This window comes from Gymnoscopelus braueri (assembly GCF_963280865.1).
Source record: "Gymnoscopelus braueri genome assembly, chromosome: 16".
NCBI lineage: Eukaryota > Metazoa > Chordata > Actinopteri > Myctophiformes > Myctophidae > Gymnoscopelus > Gymnoscopelus braueri.
The window spans coordinates 50980099-51003571 of record NC_137616.1 but is presented as its reverse complement, the minus strand read 5'-3'; the positions used below and the strand labels follow the sequence as shown (position 1 = coordinate 51003571).

At 38.9% G+C, this 23473-nt stretch overlaps 1 protein-coding gene across 1 annotated transcript in view; it reads left to right on the top strand.

Moving 5' to 3' along the window:
* Positions 1 to 18058: 18058 nt before the first annotated feature.
* LOC308103073 (uncharacterized protein) overlaps positions 18059 to 23473 on the top strand; it is a gene marked incomplete at its 3' end in the record, with an annotated part of 8235 nt that continues 2820 nt past the window's right edge. The window contains exons 1-3 of the mRNA XM_080452921.1: positions 18059 to 18130; positions 19752 to 19836; positions 21868 to 21963. Coding sequence (XP_080309047.1) covers positions 19766 to 19836; positions 21868 to 21963 — 167 coding nt within the window. The 5' untranslated portion in view covers positions 18059 to 18130; positions 19752 to 19765. The remainder of the gene's footprint in view (positions 18131 to 19751; positions 19837 to 21867; positions 21964 to 23473) is intronic.

The window sequence follows — 23473 nt, the reverse complement described above, 5'->3', positions numbered from 1 at the left end:
CGCGCGCGTGCATGCTGCACGACTGGTGTGCCCCCCACAATTTTCAACTGCCCCCTCAGTCATTTCATCCTGGCGCCGGGCCTGGTTCACGTAACCCACCAATCCTATGCTAATTACGCCACTGCAACTGGGGTCCTTGTTGAGAATCACTGATTAAGAGTAATAAGTAAGAGTAAATGATGATTATCACACGTTAACCTATAATATCATTTATTCTAAAGGCTCGTATTAATGAACTGGAGGAAGAGATGAAGGCCAAGGTTGAGAAGAGCGATGACCTCTACAGGGATCTGGAGAGAGCTGAGAGAGTCAACAGAAAGCTGGAGGAGGATCTGAAAGGATCCCAGGAATCCATGGATCTGGTGAATGACAAGCAGCAGTCTGACCAGAAGATCAAAGAGCAGCAGGTACTTTCCTAAAGTCATTAACTCATTCACTGACAAGGACGTAATTGACGTGGTTTAGTTTTCTTTTTGGTGGCGGTTGGGGCGCCTGTGAATGATCCAACAAGCAACACTGAAGAAGAGTACACCCAGAAATCTGGGGGGAAAAAGCTTGCCTCCTTTCATGTTAAAGGATTCACAAAAGTACATTTTTCTGCCACATTCAAACGGCCATAGCTCTGGAATGGATGATCGCGGCCGGCCAATTCTTTTTTTCCGATTCTACCGGACCCCTGTGCGTGTAATAATGCTGTAATTTCGTGGCCACGTTTTCTAAAGTACACTTTAATATGATATCTTATAAGATCATCTCTCATCATAATACTCACCTTCATGAATGAGTTTAAATGTGTGCACTTGCTGCTCCATTTATTAAAGTCTCGCACTTATTCTGTGATGCTGTTTGTCCTCACTCCTCATATGTAGAAGCTAATAACTGTATCCATCTTTGGAACTCGGGTGAAACTTTGATCCATATAAAGTTGTTTTATGGAAACCCAGTCACTGTTACTTCCAGGTAGAGTATATGGTAGCTGGATGCGCTTCTTCTAAATACAGATTGAGGAAATAAAATTAATATTATTAAAAACATAAATTAATGAACTTAAATGAATGAATGAATCCTCTTCTGGAGGGTCCCCGTGTATGGGTTCACGTAACCCACCAATCCTATGCTAATTACGCCACTGCAACTGGGGTCCTTGTTGAGAATCACTCATTAAGAGTAATAAGTAAGAGTAAATGATGATTATCACACGTTAACCTATAATATGATTGATTTAAAGGCTCGTATTAATGAACTGGAGGAAGAGATGAAGGCCAAGGTAGAGAAGCAGAGAGATAACCTCTGCAGGGATCTGGAGAGAGCTGAGAGAGTCAACAAAAAGCTGGAGGATCTGAAACGATGCCAGGAATCCATCATGGATCTGGAGAATAACAAGCAGCAGTCTGACCAGAAGATCAAAGAGCAGCAGGTATTTTTATTTTTCATGAAGTCATTAATAAAAAGTAAGAGTAAATTATGAATTGAATATGTTTATCTACTTCACTGGTTCTAACGTTGGGTCTGGGGACCACCAGGGTTACAAATGAACCCTTTTACAGCTCTGTAATCTGAGAGTGTACAAATGGAACCAAATGGACCCTTAAGCCATTTGGTTCCATTTGTACACTCTGAGAGTTACATTAACACTGAGCATTTTACAGTGTAGATTGGGGTCCCAGAGATTTAAATAAATCACATCAAATGGGGGTCCATGGTCTAATGTATATCCAACTGGGGGTCCTTGAAATGCACAACGTTGAGAATCACTGAGTAAGAGTAATGAATGAGAGTAAATGATGATTATCACACGTTAACCTATAATATCATTGATTTAAAGGTTCGTATTAAAGAACTGGAGAAAGAGATGAAGAAGAAGCTGAGTGATTCTGACCAGAAGATCAAAGAGCAGCAGGTATTTGTATTTTCCATGAAGTCATTAACAAAAACTAATAATAAATTATGATTTTAATGTTTATCTACTTCACTGGTTCCTAACGTTGGGTCTGGGGACCACCAGGGTTATAAATGAACCCTTACAGCTCTGTAACTCTGAGAGTGTACAAATGGAACCAAATGGACCCTTATGGGTCACACACACACACACACACACACACACACACGCACGCACACACGCGTTGCTCTGGATGAGTGTCTGCTAAATGCCTACATTTTAATTTTAAATATGAAGTGAATGTGATGTTTTGAACTCTCATGTTTACTGAATAATGATACAAATGTATTATTGTCGATCCCAGGAATCCTTCATGGATCTGCAGAATGACAAGCAGCAGTCTGACCAGAAGATCAAAGAGCAGCAGGTATTTTTATTTTCCATAAAGTCATTAATAAAAAGTAAGAGTCAATTATATTTTTTATGTTTATCTACTCACTGGTTCCTAACGTTGGGTCTGGGAACGACCAGGGTTACAAATTAACCATTGCAGCTCTGTAACTCTGAGAGTGTACAAATGGAACCAAATGGACCCTTATGGGTTCATTTTGTTCCATGTGTACACTCTGAGAGTTACATAAACACTGAACATTTTACAGTGTAGATTGGGGTCCCAGAGATTTAAAAAAATCATATCAAATGGGGGTCCATGGTCTATTGTATATCCAACTGGGGGTCCTTGAAATGCAGAACGTTGAGAATCACTGAGTAAGAGTAATAAATGAGAGTAAATGATGATTATCACACGTTAACCTATAATATCATTGATTTAAAGGTTCGTATTAAAGAACTGGAGAAAGAGATGAAGAAGAAGCTGAGTGATTCTGACCAGAAGATCAAAGAGCAGCAGGTATTTGTATTTTCCATTAAGTCATTAAAAAAAAGTAATAATAAATTATGATTTTAATGTTTATCTACTTCACTGGTTCCTAACGTTGGGTCTGGGGACCACCAGGGTTACAAATGAACCCTTACAGCTATGTAACTCTTAGAGTGTACAAATGGAACCAAATGGACCCTTATGGGTCACACACACACACACACACACACACACACACACACACGCACGCACGCACGCATTGCTCTTGATGAGTGTCTGCTAAATGCCTACATTTTAATTTTAAATATGAAGTGAATGTGATGTTTTGAACTGTCATGTTTACTGAATAATGATGTACAAATGTATTATTGTCGATCCCAGGAATCCTTCATGGATCTGCAGAATGACAAGCAGCAGTCTGACCAGAAGATCAAAGAGCAGCAGGTATTTATATTTTCCATAAAGTCATTAATAAAAAGTAAGAGTAAATTATAATTTTAATGTTTATCTACTCACTGGTTCCCAACGTTGGGTCTGGGAACGACCAGGGTTACAAATTAACCATTGCAGCTCTGTAACTCTGAGAGTGTACAAATGGAACCAAATGGACCCTTATGGGTCCATTTTGTTCCATTTGTACACTCTCAGAGTTACATAAACACTGAGCATTTTACAATGTAGATTGGGGTCCCAGAGATTTTAAAAAATCACATCAAATGGGGGTCCATGGTCTATTGTATATCCAACTGGGGGTCCTTGAAATGCACAACGTTGAGAATCACTGAGTAAGAGTAATAAATGAGAGTAAATGAGGGTTATCACACGTTAACCTATAATATCATTGATTTAAAGGTTCGTATTAAAGAACTGGAGAAAGAGATGAAGAAGAAGCTGAGTGATTCTGACCAGAAGATCAAAGAGCAGCAGGTATTTGTATTTTCCATGAAGTCATTAAAAAGAAGTAATAATAAATTATGATTTTAATGTTTATCTACTTCACTGGTTCCTAACGTTGGGTCTGGGGACCACCAGGGTTACAAATGAACCCTTACAGCTCTGTAACTCTGAGAGTGTACAAATGGAACCAAATGGACCCTTATGGGTCACACACACACACACACACACACACACACGCACGCACGCACACGTTGCTCTGGATGAGTGCTGCTAAATGCCTACATTTTAATTTTAAATATGAAGTGAATGTGATGTTCTGAACTCTCATGTTTACTGAATAATGATGTACAAATGTATTATTGTCGATCCCAGGAATCCTTCCTGGATCTGAAGAATGACAAGCAGCAGTCTGACCAGAAGATCAAAGAGCAGCAGGTATTTGTATTTTCCATAAAGTCATTAATAAAAAGTAAGAGTAAATTATGATTTTAATGTTTATCTACTCACTGGTTCCCAACGTTGGGTCTGGGAACGACCAGGGTTACAAATGAACCATTGCAGCTCTGTAACTCTGAGAGTGTACAAATGGAACCAAATGGACCCTTATGGGTCCATTTGGTTCCATTTGTACACTCTCATAGTTACATAAACACTGAGCATTTTACAGTGTAGATTGGGGCAACAATACACGCACGCACGCACGCACGCGCGCGTGCACACACACACACACACACACACACACACACACACACACACACACACACACACACACACACACACACACACACACACATTGCTCTGGATGAGTGTCTGCTAAATGCCTACATTTTAATTTTAAATATGAATTGAATGTGATCTTTTGAACTCTCATGTTTACTGAATAATGATGTACAAATGTATTATTGTCGATCCCAGGAATCCTTCATGGATCTGCAGAAAGACAAACAGCAGTCTGACCAGAAGATCAAAGAGCAGCAGGTATTTTTATTTTCCATAAGGTCATTAATAAAAAGTAAGAGTCAATTATAATAGTAATGTTTATCTACTTCACTGGTTCCTAACGTTGGGTCTGGGGACCACCAGGGTCCATTTTGGTTCCATTTGTACACTCTGAGAGTTACATTAACACTGAGCATTTTACAGTGTAGATTGGGGTCCCAGGGATTTAAATAAATCATATCAAATGGGGGTCCATGGTCTACTGTATATCCAACTGGGGGTCCTTGAAATGCACAACGTTGAGAATCACTGAGTAAGAGTAATAAGTAAGAGTAAATGATGATTATCACACGTTAACCTATAATATCATTGTTTTAAAGGCTCGTATTAAAGAACTGGAAGAACCTGCTGTGGCTCAGCTGGTGAAGACACTCAGTCAGGAGATGAAGAATGTGAGTGATGTTGAGATGAAGATGATCCAGAAATATGCAGTGGATGTGACTCTGGACCCTGATACAGCACATCCTGAACTCATCCTGTCTGAGGATGGAAAACAAGTGAATACTGGAGACATGATGAATAAAAAGAATCTCCCAGACAACACAGAGAGATTCTCTAAATATATCAGTGTCTTAGGAAAACAAAGCTTCTCCTCTGGAAGGTTTTACTATGAGGTTCAGGTTAAAGGGAAGACTGATTGGAATCTAGGAGTGGCCAGAGAGTCCATCAACAGGAAGAGAAACATCACACTGAGCCCCAACAATGGTTACTGGACTATAGTGTTGAGGAATAGAAATGAGTACCAGGCTTGTGCTGTCCATGGTGTCCTCCTCCCTGTAAGAAAGGAGGTCCAGAAAGTGGGAGTGTTTGTGGATTATGAGGAGGGTCTGGTCTCCTTTTATGATGTGGAGGTCAGAGTTCATCTCTACTCTTTCACTGGCTGCACCTTCACTGAGAAACTATATCCATACTTCAGTCCTTATCTTAATGCTTGTGGTATAAACTCTGCTCCTCTGATCATCTCTCCTGTCAGTATGACCTAAATTTGATATCACAATCATTTGTATTTTATTTCCTTTTTGTCTAATGTTGATATTGTATAATTACCACTCATCACAGATCATATCATGAACATCATACACATATTGTATATTCATACACTGTAAGCATGAAGTAAGTCGTTGTTGTCAGGTAGAAACCTTGTATGTACAAAACTGTTCCTTTTTTACTATTATTTAAAAAAACGTTTTTTTTTCCGCACACACACACACACACACACACACACACACACACACACACACACACACACACACACACACACACACACACACACACACACACACACACACACACACACACACACACACACACACACACACACACACCACCCCTTTTATTGTATTGTATGTATTATATGTACTGATGAATTGAGTACAATGGACCACAATGGAAACAAGGCCCCTTTGGGCTTTTTGTATTATCCTTTTATCCTAATGAACCTTTGACTGTACTACCTTAATCTAATAATGTTGTTAATAAAGGATTCAACCAATCAATGTTATGTGTTTTTATTGTATTTACTATAGACTATATTCAACATTAATATAAAGCTACTATAAAATGATCAAAGCTCAGGTTGTATTTTTATTGTATTTACTATAGACTATATTCAACATTAATATAAAGCTACTATAAAATGATCAAAGCTCAGGTTGTATTTTTATTGTATTTACTATAGACTATATTCAACATTAATATAAAGCTACTATAAAATGATCAAAGCTCAGGTTGTCTGTCCTTCTGAATGTGTTTCATTCAGTGGCTTAATCATCCATTTTGTCCATATGAACTAAAACTATTCTCTCTCTCTTTTTTATTGTTAAAGGGATAGTTCACCCCCAAAATGACTTTGATTTGATGACCAGCAGCGGTTCCGGTAGGAGACACAAAGAGTCTCCTTTGTGTCTCCTACCGGAACCGCTGCTTACCGGTCCGCTGGTCATCAAATTATTGTCTTAGGAATGAGACAAAAACAAAAAAAATATCCATGAATTCAAGTCTCCATGGGGTGACTAATACATAGAAAAAAATATTATTTTTGTGTGAACTATCCCTTTAAGAGAGACAAACCATAGACATAGAGTGTTGACTTGGTCCATGAGGCCAGTGCTCAGAGCCTTTGATTACCAGGAGACACATTTTATCCTCAATGTACATATACATGAATATATAAATATGTATATTCATGTAAATATGTAATATCTATTCCCCTTCTATAGCCATCTGACCAACAGTATGTTTACATTCAAATGTATATATATGTAAAGCCCTGCTCATTATCCACTCCAGGCCAAGGACCCCCTAGTGTAGAGAATCAGAATCAGAATCAGAATCAAACTTTATTGTCACATCACATTACAAGTAAGTATAAAACTACAAATACTAAAGCTTACACAGAGAGAGATGAAGTAGGGACCCCCCTCCCCCACACTACATATTGTATAACATTGTGTTGCAGATTAAACACTTGTTCATATTCCATAGACAGCTTTATAGACTTGTTTGACAGCACTGTCATAGTGTATTTTAACACATTTAAAACTCTCACTACTTAGTAAACTTGACCTTACGCTCTGTACTTGGTCTGCTCTTTTCACCTCTACACCAAACCTATTTGCTGAACATGGCCGATCTGTGTTGTGAGCTTGTAGATCGGCTATGTTCGGCTAATCTTCCACTCAGAATATAGATGCGTGGTTAATGTAAATAAAAGGAAAAGTTCCCCCCCCCCCCCCCCCAAAGTAACTCTGACCCCATGGAATAAGTCACTAATAAAACCTAGCACAGAAAGAAAGAATAATTCCATATGAATATTAAAGGTAAGATTTATTCTGACTATTTGGGGAGAAAGGTGTTATTCATGTAAAAAAAATAATGAAACAATAATTGATGTTATTTTTTAAATACTGATGATAGCACATGATCCTGTTTCATATTACATATTATATTGGTTACTTGATTTTAAAATGCAAGATGATGAAAGACAGAAGGCAGTTTCTCAGTTATATCAAGAGGTTTGACTTGATAATATGACACTACAGAATACATATATTAAACTGCTTTTCTGTAAACCACTTACAGTAATGTTCACCCTGGCTAAGTTTAGCCTTATCCGATTCCACAAAAGAGAATTGAAGCAAGCCTAGCTTAGTTACCATGGCAATTTAGCTGTGAAGTTAGCCTGGTCAGGAGCAGGCTAACAGCCAAGCTTACTTAATCCAGTGCCCTTGTTCTTCAAGTTTTTACACAGTTAATTCAACACATGTGTTTGTATATGGACTCATTTAAATGACCCTGCATTCAAATAAAATGAAATCAATACAATAAGATATAATCAATGTAATTATATTACTGAAATAGTGTGTGACCATGAATTATAATTGTAAAATGACTCATGTGATATGTCATTGTCACTCTGTTAACACTATAGTTCATATTGTTGTTAGATGTTTGATAATATATTACCATTTTTTTTAAAATATTATAAAAAATGTCTAACACACATATATATATATATATATATATATATATATATATATATATATATATATATATATATATATATATAAATTATTAGTTACGGGTTTAAAGGAGCCTCTTTGTAAGTCAATAAGGAGCATATTTTAAATTATCAATTTCTAGTCAATGGAGAAATTATTTTTTATTTCTTGTCCACCTTTGGAGTTACATCATGATGGCAAGGTAACTACACAACCCAAACCTCTACCAAAGTGGTCTTGCAAATGTGGGGTTATTGTGTGTCTCGTCCCGTCCCCCGCTCATCCCATCGTGGTCATTTCCGCTCCAACCGGAAAATATCACGCCCCCCTAGGAGGTGGACGTCCCCCCCCCACCACCACCACAACAACAACAACAACAACAACAACAACACCTACACCTACCACCAGAACCACACCATGGCAGGCCAACAGTTCCAGTATGATGACAGCGGCAACACGTTCTTCTACTTCCTCACGTCGTTCGTGGGCCTCATCGTCATCCCCGCTACTTATTACCTGTGGCCGCGGGACCAGAACGCTGGTGAGCCGGAAGGATAATAATTAAGGATAATATAATAATAAGATAAGGATAATAATTCCTTTTTAACAGGACGTTCATGAAAGTCCTTACGGGCTTGTTTCCAATGAGAGCCTGTGAGCAATTAGGGGTTAAGAGTCTTGCTCAGGGACAAATTTCATTTCATCGACACATATGCTGGCGTGGCCTGGAATCGTACCTGGGGCAACTAGGGCCTCTGGCTCCGTAGGCGGGCTCACTAACCACTCAGCTATGGCCGCCCCTGGACCCCCTCTTTGAGAAGCAACGTTATAGACAGTAAAATGTGAGTGCTTGTAGCTGTGTGAAAGCGTGTGAATGGAACCAAATGGACCTGTAAGGGTCTTTAAAACAACCCTGTGTTGTTGTGTAATAAGTGGGGGTTCATTTGGGAACCCCCCCCCTCCTCAACCCTCCTCAAAGAAGATACTAACTAGCCTAGCATGCTAACTGATACAGCTGTGTGTAGTTACAGTTATTAGGTACAGTTTTGCTGTGTTGTATAGTAATCGTTTAAAATGGTTCTTTAGACCCCAGGGGTCTTCAACAGGGGGTCCGGGGCCACTAGGGGGGGTCCTCAGAGTTACTACAGAGGGGGGCCGCTAAAATATTTGTTATATGATTTAATTTTTTCAACCACTTGAACCCTAGCATCTCTTTTCTGAGGAGAACTTTGGCCAAAAATAGCAGATCTACAAGCTCTACAACGCCTCGCAGCGCGAGGCGTTGTAGAGCTTGTAGATCTGTTATTTTTGGCGAAGAGGTGTATAGGTGTAGAGGGAAAAAAGAGCAGACCAAGTAAAAAAAAAAACAAGTTTCATCTGAAACAACATTTTATACAATATAGAGTAGGGGGTCCCTTCTTCATCTCTCTCTCAGCTAGGGGGTCCTTGGCCTGAACAAACGTTGAAGACGCCTGCTTTAGACTGTTAGCTCCCGAGAGGGTGACACATGGAACCACACGGACCCGGGAAGGGTCCATTTGGTTCCCTGTTACTTGGGTTAACAGAACTGTAATAATTAAGGGTCCATTTGGAGCCCCCACTCCCCTCCAGGAACCATGAGGGTCCCTAGCTGGACCCCCACTTTGAGAAACCCACTTGCTTGTTAACGTTAATATGTAAGCACACTACTGCGTATGATTGTTCACTTTACTGTATGTAGACCCTTTCATGTTTTCCTTGCTTACTGTAAATCCCTCTGGATTAAGATCGTCTGCTAAATGCCTAAATTGTAATACAGTTAATACAGTGTTACTGTACTTTTACTACAGTTATAGTAATCAATAATGTTACATATACTGTTGATATACAGATAAGGTATGTGACCACAACACGCTGATCCCAGACGCGAACAGCGTTTTCCCAGCGACTTGCAGGCGAGGGGCGGAAGTCAAGGCACAGACGGCTGTGTTGTTGACGGTGAAACAGTTGCGTGCATTAGCGCAAGATGAGGATAAAGGGAACATTCAGTCTAAATGTCCAGTTTGCTAATTCACAACTACTACTACTACTACTTTTGTATTTGAAACTTTAAATGTCTCTGAATATTTCACGTTTCACGTTTGTACTTAAACTTTTAAGTACAAATATCATTTATGAAAAGGCTACTCTAGGCTTCAGTGAAGTCGGACTGAATGACTGAATTTTTTTTTTTTTTACTCTTGATGTTTAGTCCTATCTGTGTCTGTCCTGTGTGTGCCTTGTGTTTTCATAACTGCGGTACTATCATCATGACGGCTGGATTTACCTCGTAGGATCAATACATGTCTGTCTATGAGCAGCTTATCTCAAGCTGAAATTCTGCATTACCATCAATCCATATGTCAGTGGTTGGTTTCTCAAAGTGGGGTCCATGGGCCCCCAGGAATCTTTGAGGGGGAATCCAGGGGGTCCCCAGCAAAATGAGTTATGAGCATCACAAATCCACAAAACCACTTTAACCCTATATACGTCGGCTATTTGAAAATAGCAGATAAACAAGCTCACAAGGCTATACTAAAAAAAAAAAGATTAATTTTTTTACTTCCACAACAAGAACATCTTGTATAGGTTACAATTATTTTTATCTTTTTTTTCCTGATGATGATGGGTCTGCGGCCAATGCATGATATTATGGAATAGTTGTGAACGACCTAAAAATGTGCACTTCTATCTATAAATTCAAGATTTTTTTTAAAGATGATATAGTAGCTAAATATAAAACTGCATTAAAAACCATAACATATAATTTCTAGTGTGTGAAAAGACACATTTTGTCACACGCACGCACACACACACGCACACGCACGCACGCACGCACGCACGCACGCACGCACGCACGCACACAGTTTAATATCCTGGGACCAGACGAATCTGCAAAAAATTGCCCTCTGTGATTTGGGTCTGGCACCGCTCCATACAGAATCCATTTCCTGCTCCAGAAGACGTGGGTAACCAATCAGGGCCCAGTATTCGAATATGGGAGACTGTAATTGGTAGTTGGTTGTAGGTCTAACCAAATCTAATAATGTTGTTAATAAAGGATTCAATCAATCAATCAATCAACGTTATGTGTTTTTATTGACTATATTCAACATTAATATAAAGCTACTATAAAATGATCAAAGCTCAGGTTGTGTTTTTATTGTATTTACTATAGACTATATTCAACATTAATATAAAGCTACTATAAAATGATCAAAGCTCAGGTTGTGTTTTTATTGTATTTACTATAGACTATATTCAACATTAATATAAAGCTACTATAAAATGATCAAAGCTCAGGTTATGTTTTTATTGTATTTACTATAGACTATATTCAACATTAATATAAAGCTACTATAAAATGATCAAAGTCCTTCTGAATGTGTTTCATTCAGTGGTTGAATCAGTCCATGTGAACACATGGTCAAATGGACGCTTCATGGTGTCCTGATGGTCCAGATCAGGGGTGATGCAACTTTGACCATGGAGAGGGCCACTATATTTCCACACTTACTCCAGGGGGCCACCAGGGGGCCACATTGCATATTGGTTTGTTGCAGGAAACCTCTTATCTCCATATTTTACTTTTACTTCTATACAGTACTTTTACTCCACTTCAATTATTTAACGGACTTTAGCCCTATTCTATACCCTATTTTCAAACATTTTAGTACTTTTACTTTAAGTATATTTTGATGCCAATAGTTTTGTACTTTTACTCGAGTAACATTTTGAACTTGTTTTTATTTTATTGATTGAATATTTTATTAGGCAAAAAATGTAAACAGCACAATTACATTTATAATACTTTGTCTAAAAGTATTATAAAAGCATTGTGAAAGCATTTCAGGCTAATTTGCATTTACAATTTTGAAGACCAGACCCATTTTTAGTTGTTTGGCCCTGCCTTCCACCCTGAGCCAGCCTAGGCTGGCAAAATGGGTGGGAGAGAGGTGGGTCATGGTCATGGTCCCCAGACCGAGGAGTAGCCGAATCAGTTTGTTTTGGGAGGTTTGAATGAAACTTAGTCTTCAGTGACACTGAGGTGTTGGAGTACCAAGAGGAGCAAGCATAGTCAAAAAGGGGCTGAATCAGGGCCCCTGAGAGGGTCATGAGGGCCTGAGGGTTGACAAAAGAGGAAACTCTGCCCATATATCTGGTTCTCTGGTATACTCTTTTGACCACCTTTGTTTCACCTGTCAGGTATTTGTCAAGAATACATCCTATATATACATATATATCCTATATATACATCATAACCCAAATAGGTCATATCTTCTTTGTTAGAGATGATTGTGTCATCGACTTTGACCTTGAAATCATTTACATCCACGTGTCTGAGGGAATGTTTGGTCCCAAAGAGAATGGATTCAGTTTTCCCAAGGTGTAATGACAGTTTGTTATCGGTAAGCCAAGTATGGATTTTGGAGAGTTTGGAGCTGAGCGCTTCCTCAACTTGCAACTTGTCCTCTCCCGAGATCAGGAGTGCCGAGTCATCAGCGAACAGAGTATTCTTTCTTTTTGTTGTTGTATTGCTACTTTTACTTAAGTAGAATATCTGAGTACTTCTTCCACCACTGCCAGAGCCAGCATAGCAGACCTGTCCCTGCATGCCCACATTCACCACCGAAATGAGAAAACACTCATTTAGATTTGGAGGAGCAGTTAAAGAGCTGGTGCCATGTTTTTGCACTTTTTCTGTTTTTCATGTGTCTATGAGGTTGATAGAACTTCATAAAGCCCCCCGGTGGTGTTTTTATGGTGTTTTATGTCTTCTATGGAGGCTGAAACCTTGAGGGTCAAACGTGCCAATAGAGAAACAGCGCTTTAGTGACATCACAAAGCCATACCCTCCCCCTCATTATCATAACACAACAGGTGTGGGCATGAGGAGGAGGAGGGACTAGGACAGGTGGGTGGTGCTAAGGTGGTGGAGGAGGTGCTAAGGTGAGAACCAGGTATACTTAATGAACTGGAGGCGTGTCCACATAAAAACATAATTTTAACCATTTCTGTACACTTTTTTTTTGTTGAAAAAAATCCTTACATAATAATAATACCTTATGATCAGGTTTTAGGGTTGAAAAATATCATGGCACCCCATCTTTAAAGGAGAATTTTGGACTAAGTTTTTCTTACCTTTTCTATGATGTTATGATATCTTAGGATGAATGCTACAGTAGAACATTTTCGTAGCTCCACCCTTTGTCCGCCACAGCTTAAAACGTGTGCGAAACACTGTCCAAAAAACAAAAAAACACAGAAGTCTCGCTAGACGAGATTTCAATCTCGAGATTTCAATCTCGTCTAGCAAGACTTAGATTATTTTTTTGGTTGGATAGTGTTCTGTCACTATGAACGTCAGATCTCACAAAAAAATAAATAAAAAAAAGCTATTAAAATATGTGATCTAACGCAAGACCTATCCGCGCACGTTTTAAGCTGTGGCGGACAAAGGGTGGAGTTATGAAAAATGTCTACTTTACCATTCATCCTAAGATATCATAACATCATAGAAAAGGTAAGAAAAACTTAGTCCAAAATTCTCCTTTAACTGGAACTCGCTACCCCCTACAATAAAGAGCATCAGCAGTCATCTCCTTTTTAAGAAAGAAGGTCAAAGCATGGCTCTTATAAAATGTTGCAGAATAGTACGGCCACTTATATTTATTATGAGATCCTTTTTATTTATGCCGTAAGTAGTGTAGCTCTAGAGTGTTTTATGTATTGTTGTACTGCCTGTTATTTGTTGCAATGTATTGTTTGTCTCAGACCAAGGAATTTACACAATGGAAACAAGTCTTATGACTTTGTTGTGTTTATATCCTTGACGTTTCTCTGATAAACATGTAGCATGTGTTTTCCCTTTATGACGTCTAAAATACATCAAATCATGGATTATGTATGTGTTTAATACAGTTCCACAGAAACCACATGCAAACCCCACATGCAAACCCCATAGGACTTTTTTGTGTTATCCTTTTAGCTCAAATGTCTGACTGTACCTCGCAGGCCTGGTTTGGCCGTCGGGAGGACCGGGACAATTTTTGACCTCCTGTCTCCCCACAAACCCACCCGCAATCTTAAATCACCACACAAACTTTTGTTTTTAAATGTTCCGTCATTGAATTGCCTTTATATTCCCTGTGTGTGTATGTATTGTATTTGTATTGTTAAGCACTTTGTAAACCTGTTTTTGAAAAGTGCTATATAAATAAAGTTTATTATATTATTATTAATATTATTATTACCCTTATTATTATTAATTCCCGGTGGCCTGCCGTCTGATTGTCCTGCCTGTCCTCAGACATAGGATAGGTGCCTGTTAGTTGGATTGGTCCAAAAGTCAGTAATTCAAGTTTTTTTTCTGGAAGGATCAAGACGTGATTGGCTTGTTTGGCTTTCCGCCCCGCCCCCATCACAAGTGCAGTTGTAAACAGAGCAGCAACGTGAGAGAGAGAGAGCTGTGAGATCTGTCTGAGAAGGAGATTAAATGACGTTTGCCTCATATTATCTTGATCAAATATGGACCCCAAGCCCCTTCCCAGTAAGAAAAAGGGTGGAGGAGCTGAAAGGTGTCTGTCCTGTGGAGGAGACTGTTTCTAAATGACTGATATATTCAAAGCCTCCAGACAGTCAAAGTAAGTTACACAACACTGATTCTTCTCAACACAAGGGCTTCTCTTTAGACCAGCTATATGATTAACAATGCATCATTTAGCAGCTCTTTAGCAGTAGCTACTGTCCAGCTGGTTGCAGATTATTATTTTTTGGCTCTTCCTGAACACACCTGTGGATTATACCAGGGACAAATGACTTGGATTTATAGCTCCTCCTTGGACATACCTGTGGACTACACCAGGTACAAGTGACTTTCTTTTTGCTCTCCCTCATGGAGCTACTTGTGGATTATGCCAGGGTCAGTCCACCTTAGGTGGATTATGTGGTCGACACGCACTGACTTTTTGCACCTTAATCCCATGTATAACGCACTGACTTTTTTTGTCTTTTTATTGTGCTCTTTTTTTTCTCTAAGCACCTAAAAGCAACGTCCATAAGTATATCATGCACAGTATACATACTTTGCTGCTATGCTCAGGCACCTTAGTTTTTCTTTTATCTCAGGTACTATTGTAAATATGTAGATAACTTGTTTGGCCTTTTGTTGTTCTCTTGTTTGATCTCCTTCCCACTTGCCCCACCTCCACCCCTCGTCTTCCTCCCCCTCTTCTTTCTATGGAAACAACGTTGCGATGGGAACGATGTACAAAAACGGATTTCACCCACTTTTTTACCTTGTAAACCTGTGATGAGACAATAAACCTGATTCTGAGCTCTCAGGTCTGTGGTCTAATCAATACATTATGCACTGCAGCTGGGTCCTTAAAATGAAGGTTGAGAATCACTGACCTAGATGCCACAACAAACAGTCCACAGCTGGACATATAACTGATACAATGTTGAGTTATTTGTATGTTCCTAAGGATTATGTTACTAAGCATTGTGTTCTCATCAGCCTGTAAACATTTAGCTCATAACATGACACAATTGGTAGGCTATTCTATATGGCTGAATGCAGTGGTGTAAAGTAACTAAGTACATTTACTCAAGTACTGTACTTAAGTAGACTTCTGAGGAACTTTTACTTCACGGAGTACTTCCAATTTTCAGTACTTTTACTTCTACTCATGCAACTACATCTCAGAGGAAAATATTGTACTTTTACAATTATTTGAAAACTTTATTTACTATAGTTACCTTGTAGATTTTGATTATTATTACAAAACATACATACCCACTTCAGCCCTATATATATTTAAGTGATTTGAAAATAGCAGATCTACAAGCTCACAATGCGACACATTGTGAGCTTGTAGATCTGCTATTTTCAAATCACTTAAACTTGAAATGGGACTTAATACATAATGAGTACCTTTGCTTTTGATACTTTAAGTACATTTTGATGTGAATACTTTTGTACTTTTACTGAAGTACTTTTCCACCACTGGCTGAATGTTTAGCTGTAAAAAATAACCTTATAGCATTAGGCTACTTAATGTACAGGTTACTGTCAAAGCTTATTCCATTTAGTGCTGTAGATGTGGTTTGTTGTATTATGTCTCTCATCATAAACATAAAACCTACTAGTCTCTTATAGTTGAGTAAGTCGACTTTGGCAACTTTTAATGTTACTGAAATAAGACTCATATTGAATGTTGCTTTTGACATACAGTAGATCTACTACTGTACACGTTTACTATTCTTATTGTTATTCTACTCTTGTTGAATATTGGTATTGGCATATTGACTATTGGTAAGCTACTTTGATGACAAAATAAGACAATCATGTTTTCACAGCATTATTTTAGGAGTCCTGTTGTGACTGTTGTATTGAGGGAAACATGTTGTTGATAAGATGTGATGGTATGTTGTATTTAGGGAATAGAAAAGCACTGGATATAGAACTTTTGTGTGACTGTTGGTGATAATGATTTCCGGTGATTACTTAGCCAATGTGTAAAGGAATAACGCTGTAACTGTTGAATTCCTATGGATTGCTCCTGTGACATACTGTACAGTAGAAGTGAGTGTTGTAGTGACTACTACTGTAGGTCTACAGTGTGTGGTATATGTTTGTATTTTTAGTTTTTTTTAACAAGAAACATCTCAGACAAAATGTACTATTGTTATGGTCTGACACACTGTCAGTGCCACAAGGCATGTGTGTGAGTGCGGGCGGCAGACGCATTCGTGTTCATGTAGCCTAGTGTTTGGGTAGGGTGGCCTGGAAGGGTGTCTGACTCCCAGCCTGAATTACAGGCCCACTCCGGGCCTGATACCTCGTGCTGTTTACATTTCTGTCTCATAAAGTATTCAACCAATCACAAACAGAGCAGCTTTGACCTTGTTTTACAGGACCTTCACTTACTGTTGAACTTCCTCAGGGGAACCACTAGGTGTCAGTGAAGACACATGAGAACACTGTGTTTCACTGTGCGTCTCCATGACCTAGTTTTATTTATGTCAGACCATGTGACCTGTTCTGTACAACGTTACTATGAAACAATGATATTATATGATATTATATTACTATAGTATTACTGTATAATATCTTATATTGATGTAGTACTACTGTATAATATCTCTGGCATAGTAAGACTGTGTAGAACATATTGCTGTACTATGATGTGAACATAATACAGAAACATATGTATGTATGTATGTATGTATGTATGTATGTATGTATGTATGTATGTATGTATGTATGTATGTATGTATGTATGTATGTATGTACTCACATGGTAAATATCATGTAACTGTATGTACTCACATGGTAAATATCATGTAACTGTATGTACTCACATGGTAAATATCATGTAACTGTATGTACTCACATGGTAAATATCATGTAACTGTATGTACTCACATGGTAAATATCATGTAACTGTATGTACTCACATGGTAAATATCAAATGTTTATCATTGTGAAACAGTCTCATTAAGTGGTGCATAATAATAAGACAGTTAGTATGCTAATGTAAAAGTATAAAATACATTGAGGTGGATTGTTTTATGTATGACATCTTTTCATAGCCGAAACACAGAGGTATAAGAGAGAGAAATTAGAAAATGATTAAGTGTTTCAGCAAATGTACCTTGTAAGAATTCTGCCCAATGATACTTTTTCAAAAGACTGTGTAGACTGTGTGGTGTAAACACGCCCATTGGTGTGAACATGCCCATGTTCTAGTGTCATCTTTGCCTGCAGTTACCCATACTTGCCTTTAAGAGCCTTATTGTGTCTTATGAGCTTGTATCTTAAGAAAAGACCTATCCCACTCTGCGCCACAAGGGGCAGATCCGCCTGTGTGAGACAGGTAGTGTTATTTGGACAGGTGACAACATGCTGATGATCAAGGAAGAGAGAAAAACAACACCGTAGGTGTTAATGAGGTAATTAAAGTATTAGAACATAACACATGTTCAAAATAAGCACTTTGTCTGTAATGTAAAACAAAGCTTGTCTTGGGGTTAATTATGGCAGAAATATAGTGACTGAGTATTAGTTTATTATTGTTTGTTGTGAAGTCTAAGCACTGACTAGGCAGTCAGATTCATGGCAGCCATTACATAACTGCTGCTTTCAAACTGTATTTTGGTTTGTTTCACTTTTACAGTATTTGTGTTGCTGCCTTTAGTGTTTAAAGCTCCTGTTGTGTGTTTAACATGTTGGTCTACTTTTTGCATTTGGAAATGTTATTTTTCGTTTGCATTTAGTTTAATTAATTCCAGTGGTGCTAAACTACATTTACTCGTCTACTGTAACATTTTCAGGTGTTTTTACTTCACTGGAGTTATCCCAATTTTCAATACTTTTACTTAACTTCTACTCCACTACATCTCAGATACAAATATTGTACTTTAAGTCCATCACAAGACGTATCGTGAGCTTGTAGATCTGCTATTTTCAAAAGATTTCTATACATTTGAAAACTTGTGAAATGGCACATTCTGCATAACGAGTTCTTTCTACTTTTGGTACTTTAAGTACATTTTGATACCAATACTATTGTACTTTTACTCAAGTAAATTTTGAATACTTTTACTTCTACATTGCAGTATTGATACTTTTACTTAAGTAAAGGAATGTAGTACTTTTTCCACCACTGGTTAATTGTCTCCAGCAGTGTGTTGTAATGTGTGTTTGTAGTAGGTCTGCTAATCCAGTATTAACCTGTTGTCAGAACAGACACATGACATTTAAAAATAATTACTTCTAAAACAATATTTACTAAACATTACTGGATTAAGTCAAAGAGTTTGTTCCAGTTCATGGAAGCTGTGAAAAGTAAAAGTGAAAAAAGTCTGGAATTCAAAATTTTACCTGAGTAAAAGTACAAAAGTATTGGTATCAACATGTACTTAATTAAAGTACCAAAAGTAAAAGTACTAAAATGTTTGAAAATAGCAGATCTACAAGCCCACAATGCGTCACATTGCGACTCGTTGTGAGCTTGTAGATCTGCTATTTTCAAATGGCCAAAATGTATATAGGGCTGAAGTAGGGGGTAATGTATGTTTTGTAATAATAATAAAAATCAACAAAGTAACTAGTAACTGAAGTTTTCAATCGTAGTGGAATGAAAAGAACAATATTTTACTCTGAGATTTAGTGGAGTAGAAGTAAAAGTATAGAACATTGGAAATACTCAGTAAAGTGCAAAATATATATATATAAAAAATATTAAAAAAAAGTACAGTACTTGAGTAAATGTACTTAGTTACTTTCTACCACTGGTTAATTCTCTCCAGTTGTGTCTTGTAGTGTGTCTTTGTAGTAGGTCTGCCAAACCAGTATAACTGTGTGTGTGTGTGTGTGTGTGTGTGTGTGTGTGTGTGTGTGTGTGTGTGTGTGTGTGTGTGTGTGTGTGTGTGTGTGTGTGTGTGTGTGTGTGTGTGTGTGTGTGTGTGTGTGTGTGTGTGTGTGTGTGTGTGTGTGTGTGTGTGTGTGTGTGTGTGTGTGTGTGTGTGTGTGTGTGTGTGTGTGTGTGTGTGTGTGTGTGTGTGTGTAAAGGTCTCTGCTCTACCATGAGTAAGTCTGTGGAGAGAGAGGAGGGGGGCGTGGCCTCTAAAAGCAGCCTGTCTGAACAACATGAGAGGTAAGATAATCATCTATCCACCTGTTTCCTAGGCTTTTCACTGTGTTCCACTTCCTGTCTTTTGATCCAATGAAATCCAATGAAACCGGTCAGATGACTAATGATATCCAATGAAATCCGACAGGAAGTGGAAAACACACAGCCAAGAAACAGGTGAATAGTGGACCAGTTAGTACTTTTACTTGAGTACATTTCAGGCCTACAGTATTCTTGGCTCAAACATAAATAATACATTATGAATTAACCACTTAAGCCCTATTTTGAGTATAGTGAAAATAGACGATCTACAAGCTCACAACGCGTTGCATATTTTCACTACCAGAGGTTCAGGCTTTTACGCGGCCCTCACACCTACGTCACACTGCCAATCCGACTGATATGCCCATATTTGGAGATCTCTGTATCTGTCAGTCTTTGTCCCCTTTATGCCCATGTATAGAGATCCCTGATGCCATCAGTATTTGCCCATATATGGGCATGCTGAAATGCCCCCTTTTCTGCCCATATATGGAGCTGAGTGATATGTTTGAGCCACAACAAGAAAACTCCATATGTGGGCGTAGCTGCATTGGGAACTCCTTATATGGTTATGGCTGACATGAGCGTGACATCAGAGATCCGTCCACCCGCCGGCCGGTCCTTCCTTAAGCCAATTTTTATATAGGATTATTAGGGCCCGAGCACTGCACCAGTGCGATCTGACTTGTGGGTGACCTCATTGGACTTTATTCAGAGTCCTTGTCCTTCATTGGTGTTACTTAGCTCTGCCCCTTCGTCTGATTGATCGATATTTGATAGTTCCTATTTTTGGCTATAACTTTTGAACGGTCGATATTTGTAAATTCTTATATTTTGCCATAACTTTTGACCTGCTTGTCGTAGATTAATGAACACTAAAACATGATGTATGAATTACATGCACATGATTAGGTGTAAATATGCCGGATTTAGCGTGAAGCTAATTTTCATCCGTAGTCCCAAAACATTTAAACAGAATTATATTCTTAGCTGCTGTGCTGCCTCTGGCACTTGAATTATCTGTACAGGATTAATAAAGGTCTATCTATTTTCATTGTTGACATGCTGCTATTCTCACTTAGTGCTTCTTATATTTAGTGTTGTTTGTAGATGACCCACCTAAGGTGGAGTCATGCCTATGCTACCCCCGTTTACGGTTAGGCTTGGGGTTAGGGTTAAGGTTAGTGTTTGTTGTGAGGGAACATAGGGACACTCCGCTCAAGGTCACGGAGGCGACCAAAGGAAGGGCACCTGATCCACTTCTAGATGTTTCACAATGTTGGCATAAATGAGAGATATGCCCTTTATATTTACATGCATTCATGATCAACTATGATCCAACTAGCGTGAGGTGTTTTGTGCCTTCATCCATGGCACAACATGAACACGACCAATCACCTTTGCTCTTTTGCGGGGACATCAACCTGTACAGAAATACCTGTTCTTCAGCCACACTGTAAATCAGGGCTACTCAACTTAAGATGGCTCAGGGGCCACTCAGCAAAATACCAAAAGTCCAAGGGTCCGCCATAAAAATGACGGTCCTATTTTGGATTTTTCGATTTTGTAACACACAAGAAAATGTACATTTTGACATCATATTCTTTTCACTGTACCAGTTTATTTTGTGTTGTGTGTATGTCCAGTGGCAGCAACCTATCATGGGCGCGCGGCAAAGCCGCGCGGCTTGAAAAATTTGGGGGTCAAACCCCCCCAAAAACCCGAAATGCATAGAAAGCTATGCATTATACCTGTAACAATTGATGCACCTGTATGTATGTCTGTCTGTTTGTTTTTGAAAAATGTTTTAGCAACCCATATATTTGAACGGAAATGTTTTTTTTTTTTTTTTTTTTTTTTTTTACCATGAGGGGGCCGCCAAGACGCTGCGATCGGGCCGCATGCGGGCCGCGAGTTGAGTAGCGCTGCTGTAAATAATGTCTGGGTATATGCAACAAAGTGATTTCTTCTCCCTTCTCATGATCATAGAAATGTTTTTCTTTATGATTCAAGAAATGCATCCACGGATTCTCCAACACCCAGCTGTGGGAGTGACAACTCAATGGATTTCCCTATGAACTTCAGTAACGATGAACCTTCAGACACAAAGTAAGATTGATTGATTGATTGAATATTCTATTAGGCAAAAAAGGTAAAACAGCACAGTTACACAGTTCAAATATCAATACAAACATACAGAAAAAGATAACACTATATACAAACAAAAAAGAAAAAAAGCAGGGGAAAAAATGATAATGCTATATGTACAAAAAAGGGGGGTCGTCTGTCTAACGTGAAAATAGTACTACCTCCTTTTTTGGCCTCCTGAAAGTTATTTTTAAGGGTTGTTTTAAATGAGCCCAGTGATCTGCACTCCAGATCACTGTAAAGACAACAAATAACACAATAAAGTTATCTCATGCTTCTATTATGCTGCATTATGTAATTTGCATGTGCAAAAAAGAAAAGACACAATTACAATCAAACTACTTTTAGCTATTGATAGTAATTTAATATGGTTAATGTCAGTGGTAGACAGTAACAAAGTACATTTACTTGAGTACTGTAATTGTTTTTTTTTACTTTTATAGCCCGAGCACTACACCAGTGTGAAGCCCTATTGAAATTGCAAATGTAACAGGGGTGGTATTGAGGACTATATAGCCAACTACTCACCTAGGGAGTTGTGCCCTTGGAAATATTTGTGATAGACCTATTTCAATGACACACCTGAGTACCTTAGTGACTCCTCACACAGTTCTGGTACAATAAATAATAAAGGCAGAAACATGTATTTAGCAAAAGTGCAAAATCTTTATTTTAATTAGCAGATTATTTCATTCAATGAGTCTCATCAACATCATTAACAATAAAAAGAGAATGCATTTCAATGGGATAAAAGTACTTATTACTACCGTGGGTTAGAAATAACAATACTGTGCATAATGGGCCAGTGCTGGGGGAAAGGGGGGGGGGACAGGCCGACCGGCCCAGGGAAGTGGTACCCCTATAAATCAAAGCAAACCAAAGCAAAACAAACAAAATGAACTAGCACTAGCAAACAGAAAAGGGGGGTTACCACTACCACTGGGTGGCCGTCGCCTGGTCCCAACGTGGTCCTGCAATGAGAACAGCAGTTAATAACTCACAGTGAAATATATTAAAATGATATACGTTTCGTGCTCGGGTGGTGCAGTGGTAAAGTCCCTGCCCACCACCACGGAGGTTGTGGGTTCGAGTCCACCGTGGTGCATCCGGCTTTGTCCAGCGTCTACACACGAACACAATTGGCCTGTGTTCGGGGGAGGGAAGCCGGGCGAGGAGGAGGAGGAGGAGGAGGAGGAGGGTGATGATGGTCATTACACATACTCCTACCGGCTGGGGCGGCACCTGTCAGTGGGGAGTGTTGGGCGGGAGGAGTAGGATGATAGGCTCTACGTCCTCCTGGTGGGGGCTCCTCACTGACAGGTGAGTCAGTAGGATGTGACAGCAGTGACAACACAGAAATGTGTGTGGAGGAGGAATTCATTGGCATAACAGCTAAATTGGGGAGAAAAGGTTCTCTCACTCTGCTATAATTTGAGCCAGTGGCACTACCTACTGGGGGGGTGTCGGGCTT